The sequence below is a fragment of the Notothenia coriiceps genome, unplaced genomic scaffold (genome assembly GCF_000735185.1).
Source record: "Notothenia coriiceps isolate Sejong01 unplaced genomic scaffold, NC01 NC01_scaffold00013592, whole genome shotgun sequence".
NCBI classification, from domain to species: domain Eukaryota; kingdom Metazoa; phylum Chordata; class Actinopteri; order Perciformes; family Nototheniidae; genus Notothenia; species Notothenia coriiceps.
Window position 1 is genome coordinate 243588 of NW_011346293.1, and position 7289 is coordinate 250876.

The window sequence follows — 7289 nt, forward strand, 5'->3', positions numbered from 1 at the left end:
TATTGATAGAGGTTTTTTTTTAAGTACTCAAAGAATCTCTCACCTCAAGTTTCTAAAGTGGATCCTCTGTCCAGGATTCATCTGGTGACTCTCCTGCTCCTCATCCTCCTTCCCCTCGCAGTAGAGATCTTTGTGTCTCTTCCAAACAGTTAAAAGTCCACTGGTGCGTCTGGAGCTGCAGGTTCATGATATGTGGTGCATTTTGGTTTGGTGCTGTCCCGTTCCAAGTCTTTATATAGACAGAGCAGGGTTTGGACAAACAGCCAGTTGCACATTAGTGATAAGCTACAAGGGAAGTATCGATCGACCCTGACCAGAGGTAGAGGGTGAGGGGTGGAGGAGGGGGAGACCAACAAAAAGTGCCCCGCCGGTGAGGCAACTGGGCCTGAACACCAAAGATTTATCTGAAAGTCACGAGCCGACGGTTCCTGACAGGAGAACGTGGAGGAGCTGAAAAGAGAGGTTCACAACCTGAGTCCAGAGTTTGGGGTACAATTAGCCCATCTTAAAGTAAAAGCAAAAAGCAAAGCATCAAAGAGTCAAGTCAACCCACCTCCATTTATTTCACAAGTTAAAGAAAGGAAACACAGATTCTTTGTAGTCAATGGATGAAAAATAGTTGATAGATACTTTGTAGGAAGTGATATGTCCCCAAAGATCCATTGCATCATAAAAGCATATTATGAAATAGATTCTCTTCACACTCTGAACCTGAACAATAAATCAGGGATTCCCAACTGAGGGGGCTTCTGAAGATGCCAGTGTCAAACAGTTTCACCCTTAGTCTGTGAAGCTTTACAGAAATAGCAACTAGCACGTTTGAAGAAATGTCTTTTGTAAATTTATCATAAACCTTGCAGTGCAAAAAACAGTGCACTTTAAGGAGGTACATTTTTTGACCCTATTCAGCTGTAGCGTATTTTAAAATGTATTTTTATATGCAATACTGTTCAGGTATGTTAAAATGATTATGTTACATAAGTGTTAAAAGGTGTTTAGAAGTAACAATAAGACAAGTCTTTTAATATTTGTGTTGATTGTTATGAACAAATTGCCTTTTTGCCCACACGTGAGGAACAAAATCAGAGTTGATAAAATAATCGTGGTTGATCATTCTTTTTATTTATTGTTTTTATCTGTTGTTTCAGGATTTCAGAGGCCTGTTGGACTGTATTATCTTTTTATAGGAAACTAACGAAATGCTTTTGGACCTCTTCTGATTTACCTTATTAACTCTCACCTGCACTTTGTGACTTTATTTTTCGAGCCGCTGGAATGCTTTGGAAGGAGGATCTGAAGAGAGTTGGCCCTTGGTTTGTTTGTGACCAGGTTGAGGGGAGCAGGGCTTGATAAAATGTCCCCGGACAGGCGGGGGGGGCTTTTATTTGCTTGTCCTTGGAGCTGATAACTCTTAGATTGGCTGTGTGAATGAACTGACGTCCCTTCACCACACCACATGCGCACACACACACACATTTTATTTCTAAAGACAGGTGCTCTGAATAATACAAAAAAATCAAATAATGTCTTTAAGCAGCAGCAAATGTCCATGTTAGATTATATATTTTTTTTTATGAAAATAACCTTTTGTTGTAAAAGCAGATTATTAATTTGACAAATGGTACACTTGAAGTAGCGCATTTCTGTAAAGATATAAATCAGAAATGATTTAAAATAAATGTCAGATATTTATAAATGTACTTTTTAATGTTTTATTTTTTATAAATTCATCTTGCAAGTTGTATTGTTTCTAATTAGACTTGTGCACATAATATAATACTAACTTTTCGTCTGATCAGAATGAATGAACTAGCAAGTAAACATTTTAGTATTTTATTTAGCATTCTTATTTACAAAATGCTCATGTTACAATTCATAGTTGCCTGTACTTTCTGTTACTTTTGGATTGCCTCAATATCAAATGCAGTGCACATAAATACAAATGATATTGCTTTTACTTAAAAACATTAAGTTAGACAACAGATCAATGTAACCTTTTAAACCGGTTGTTCATTAATCTATGTCACGCTTTGGACCAACAATGAAAGTTGCGCAATACAAGACAACATACAACAGTTTACAAAACAAAACATCTGCATTTGAAATCTAACATAATAATGGACTGGGAGATTTGCTATACAGTAGCTTCACTCATGACCTGTTTTGCTCTGTGTGTAAGCATGTGCTTCAATATATAACGTTCTTTATATTTTATTTGAATGTACTGTAACATTGTAATCATGCTAGTAATCCCCATTTTAAAGAATGTACCTGTTACATGTAATCTGTTACTCCCCGAGCCTGGTAATATATAAATAAAGCTATAAAGTGAATTCACTCAAACAACACGTTCTGAGAAGTTTCATTTTTATTTGACTGAAGTTAAATGAACCACAGAGAGTTGCAGAGAGTGGTGGAATCTTTAACAAAAGAGATATTTCCCGTCATTCATTAAAAAAAGGTCTAATCTTTACAGAGTAGTTGGGGTGGTGGGATCACGGGAGGGAGGGAGGAAACACAAGGGAGGAGAACAAGGAGACAAAAGAAAATAAAGACTTAAAAGATGTGAAGTTTCTGCTTCACTTCCGTTTTCCACCTTAGCAGCAGCCCAGATTGACAGACTATTTATATTGCACCAGGTAAGTGCTCCGAATGGGAAAAAAGAATCACATTCAAGTTAATGGCAAGACATACACTAGGCGACATGACCTCAGAGTGATCTATAAAGTGCCCTTTAGGTTCAATGGTGTTAGAAAAAGGAGAGAAACAAAAACATAAAAAAAGAAAAAACATTTTCTTTGTAAGAAACGTGCTGCTTTATATTCAGTGGCAATCACAGCTTTCTCTCAAACACCCGCGCACGCAGCTTCATTTTTTGTGTTTTTGATCAGTAATACTTAATATTCACATATATTTATATATCAGGAAAGAACTTAAAATGTGTTTTTTTTTTCCAAGAACCATTTACAGCATTATGAACAGCAACAGGCATGAGAATATTAATATAATCATTACGCAAACATCTCGGAGGAACTGTCCCCAAGTGTTAAGATTTCCCTTCTCGACCAATTACACGTCCAATTTACTACCATGTAGTCAAAGCAAACACAAGATACGGTTTCATGCTGCTCTCATAGCACTACGATAAAAAAACATTTGATTCAACACATTTGCTATCACCATAACAAATGATATGGATTAAGTATTCCCCCGACTAGCCAGATTTACACTTCACACGCCAAGTCGTATAGAATTGTCAAATAGTAAACATTGTTCATCAGTACAAATGGGTTAAGAGTATTTTCCTGAAAGAATCATACCAATGATTTAAAAAAAAAAAAAACTATTCGAGGAGGACAACAACTATATGAAAAAATCTTTGGGGATTATTTGATCCCCCTTTCTTGAATTCTTACCAGTGGCTAAAAAAAAAAAGGGGAAACTACAAAAAGGCTGCAGCGGCGATTTTGATCACACAACAAATAGACAAGGCTCTACGGAAGGGTCTGGCCGATTTCCTGAACTGTGATTGGCTAGCATTCCTAAGGTAATCTGGTGTTGGTCTAAGTGTTTGAGAGAGTTGTGATCATAGTGCCTTTGCCGTTTCTTACAGAAAATAGTGCATGTAGGAGCCAGATTAAGGCCATGCTAAATCCACTGCATTGAAGGGTGCTTAAATAATGTGCTATAGTATATGTAAGGAGCTATTGAAATGCATTAGTGTTTTCCAGCACTGTAGATTTTCACAGGACGAGGGTAGAGGGGGAACAAACGGCAGATTAGGGGCCAGCTCATTCATCACTCATGCCTGCGGATAAAAGATGTCAGCATTCAGCAGTGCGGCACTCCCTTTCTTCCCCCAGCACCTTTAAGGAGTGACCTACCCACTCTGAAGAGATTTAAAGACGTAGGCAAAGTTGCTGGACAAATGGCTGTACAGTCTGAAGCCAGCGTGCCGTGGAGGGGACTCACAGTCAGGCGTTACAGGACAACATGCTCGCACACAACTGCTACAGCAGCTGCTTCCATATCCCTGTGGTGCATTCTTTCTTTTTTAATTTAAATTGTTGGTTGGTTCGATGCAGTCAGAGGCTGCCGCTCTAGTCAACGCCCTCGAAGCCCTGCGCGTTCTCCACAGCCATGAGGAGTTTCTCTCTCAGGTCCTCAAAGGATTCGTAAGTGGGAAGATCCAAGCGGTTGAAACTGGGGAAAGAATTGTATTGCAAGTTATAAAAACTCCACATTTGGTTTCAAAATACAGCATTAAAACGTAACTTTAATGAACTCCACTTAGTAATTGTAGCCATTGAAGCTGCATGGCTATTTGTCAATCTGTCAGTCAAACCGTCCACTTTGGTACAGGTACATCTCAACAACTGCATGCTAGAAGTATTCTTGGTTCCCTGACCTGAGTGACCCTTTATTTTCCCCCAAGCATAACCATTAGGTACAAATTTGTAATCTTTTGAAGAACTGGTTTTATAACAAAACTCCCTCAAGAAGTAAACCACATTCCCATCAGCCTCATCTGCACTTTGGGTCAAATGTTATTAGTTACTTAGCATTCCCTTTCCCACCCAAAGAAAAAGCTGTTTATGTTCGTTTTTTATTTAAAAATATGTGTCGGAGAGAAGTTTTATTAAAACAAAACACAAGTTCCATTTGTATATCTGTTGTTATTTGGCCTCTCTTTCAATCTGTCAAACCAGAGCTGGTGATTGTTGGAGCAGTTGAAGACCAAAAGGCGAGTTAAAAGTACTTTTGTGATGGATTGAAGGAGAGCAAATCAATTGTATGCTTTGTATTATCAAAATAATTGTCACAAAAAACAAAAAAATTCCCAAATTGGGATCAATAAAGTACTATCTTATCTTATATTTAGTTAAATACATCTAATTTAGCATCGCGGAAAAGGGGCTTGATTATCATGTCCATGCGGCTGACGTGTTCTCTTTAGAGGAGCTGTAGCCGATAAATCCTGTCAATACTGCAGATTTTTCCCAGGATTAAATACATATTGTTACTTTTCTACTGAAACAAAAGCCAGATGGAAAAAAGGTGAACGTGGTAAAATGACACCTTGTTAGCATCGTGCTTGTGGGTGTGTTAGCTAGCTGACATTAGCATTAAGCTCATAACAACACTGTGCCTAAGTAAAGCCTCAGAGATGTTACACAATCAAAGTTGTTTTTGTGAGTGTGACTGTGTGTGTGTGAGTGTGTGTGTGTGTGTGTGTGTGTGTGTGTGTGTGTGTGTGTGTGTGTGTGTGTGTGTGTGTGTGTGTGTGTGTGTGTGACATACCATGTGTGAGCTCTTGGCAACTTTTCTGGTGTTCCCCACTGCTCGATGGTGAACAGCTGAGGTCCGTTAGAGCCTGGCAGAGAGTAATGATAATTATGATATCTCAGTTGATATAGTAATACTCTAACCTCTTGATAAAATCAGTACATGAAACCATTGCCAGATTAATCAGATATACATAATATTACTCACACAATGTTTCAGCAGATATCATATCTTACATTTTTGTATCAGTCTTCAACATGTATCTCTATGTGCACAGTGATAGTAACTCAATTCTTGGAAGTGCAGCTGTTGACTTGTGTCACTGCTAGATAGAGTACAGGCCATGCGGTTTAAACAGATAATATATACTTTTAAAGAGGTGGTACCTGACATAAAGGAAACATGGAGTTATCTGGTGAGGTAACTTACCATAAAGCTCAGCAAAACCATTCATGGGCACTCGAGACGTTCCTGTAACAAACTGGAGGAGTCGGATCCTCTTTTCAGCATCCATCAGCAAGACCACCTGCACACAGAAACAATCTCTCAAAAGACTTGATCGACACTTCACAGAATTCAATAATCAGATAGCCAAACCAGCAAAAAGGTTATTTATATGATACTTTGTCATTTCTATAACTAAAACAGAGCTGTAACAACTAATTAAACAGACAAAGAAAAAAAAAATGGGATGAAAGATAAACGTAGAGTAATTTTTATGGAAAAATGCCAATTTCCGCCTCTACTGTGCATTTTAAGATCTCCCACTTTTCTCTAGTTTATATAAACTCAATATCTTTGGGATTAAGGCTTAAAAAACAAGACAACTAAAGATATCATCTTGGACTCTTAATTTGTGTTTAAATAATTATTAATCAGGACAAAAATTGGCAGATTAATGAAAATAATTGCTAGTTGCAGCCATAAACTACAGATCTAAGTATGATGCAATTACTCAAAACATCAAAGCTTTTGTTGACAGTTTTGAAACCTAGCTTTTCTCTGTGTGTGTGTGTGTGTGTGTGTGTGTGTGTGTGTGTGTGTGTGTGTGTGTGTGTGTGTGTAAGAAAAGCATTCTAACAGAGACAGTTGGAGCCAGTTCTGTAATCAAATGACATGACACTGATGTCTGTGTGTGTACGCATGTAGACAACTCATGGCGTTGTGTGTGTGTTGTTTGCTGTGTGTTTGCTTTAGTGTACGTGTGTTAAAGTGAAGGCAGATGATAACAGAGCAGCCACTACCTCAATCTCTTTCATCAGAGCAAACAAGCCCGTTCTTCCAAACAGACTTTGACCCTTAAAAAAGCCAGGCCAGTAAAACCTGTTGCAAGCTTCAGGGAAAAAGACAACTGATGCAAATGTAGCTTTTAGAAATTACCCACATTTCATGAGCGACAGGTGGCTGATAGATTACTCAATGTGTGTGTGTGTGTGTGTGTGTGTGTGTGTGTGTGTGTGTGTGTGTGTGTGTGTGTGTGTGTGTGTGTGTGTGTGTGTGTGTGTGTGTGTGTGTGTGTGNGGAATGAATAAGCATCACATGTTTGTTTTGTACGAGGGAGTATTAGGGCCACACTTAGAAGAAAAAAAACAGAGATTTCGAGAATAAAGTCGTAATAATACGAGAATAAAGTCATAGTTACGAGAATAAAGTCGTAACATTATGAGAATAAAGTCATAATTACGAGAATAAAGTCGTAATATTACGAGAATAAAATCGTAATGTTATGAGAATAAAGTCATAATTACGAGATTAAAGTCGTAGTTTCATAAGTGACTTGAGAAGGGGACTTGGAGGAGATTGTGTCACACTCCTAGGTTTATGTCACGGTTTTAGTGTTGTCTGTCTGGTTATGGGTTTTGTAAGTCTGTTAATTCGGTGTTTTGTCTTCCTCCTTGTGTTTTGTCTGGTCCTCCTCCCTGTCGTTAGTTTCCCTGGTGTGTCTGATTGTCTCATTGTGTTCACCTGTTCCCCTTGTGTTTCTCCCTCCCCTGCCCAGTTGT

At 38.3% G+C, this 7289-nt stretch overlaps 1 protein-coding gene across 1 annotated transcript in view; it reads right to left on the bottom strand.

The window, feature by feature from the left end:
• Positions 1–2350: 2350 nt before the first annotated feature.
• nedd4l (NEDD4 like E3 ubiquitin protein ligase) overlaps positions 2351–7289 on the bottom strand; it is a 48473-nt gene continuing 43534 nt past the window's right edge. Inside the window, exons 30-32 of the mRNA XM_010774158.1 lie at positions 5716–5812; positions 5302–5374; positions 2351–4203 (exon numbers count right to left, since the gene is read on the bottom strand). Of these exons, the coding sequence (XP_010772460.1) occupies positions 4101–4203; positions 5302–5374; positions 5716–5812 (273 nt within the window). The 3' untranslated portion in view covers positions 2351–4100. The remainder of the gene's footprint in view (positions 4204–5301; positions 5375–5715; positions 5813–7289) is intronic.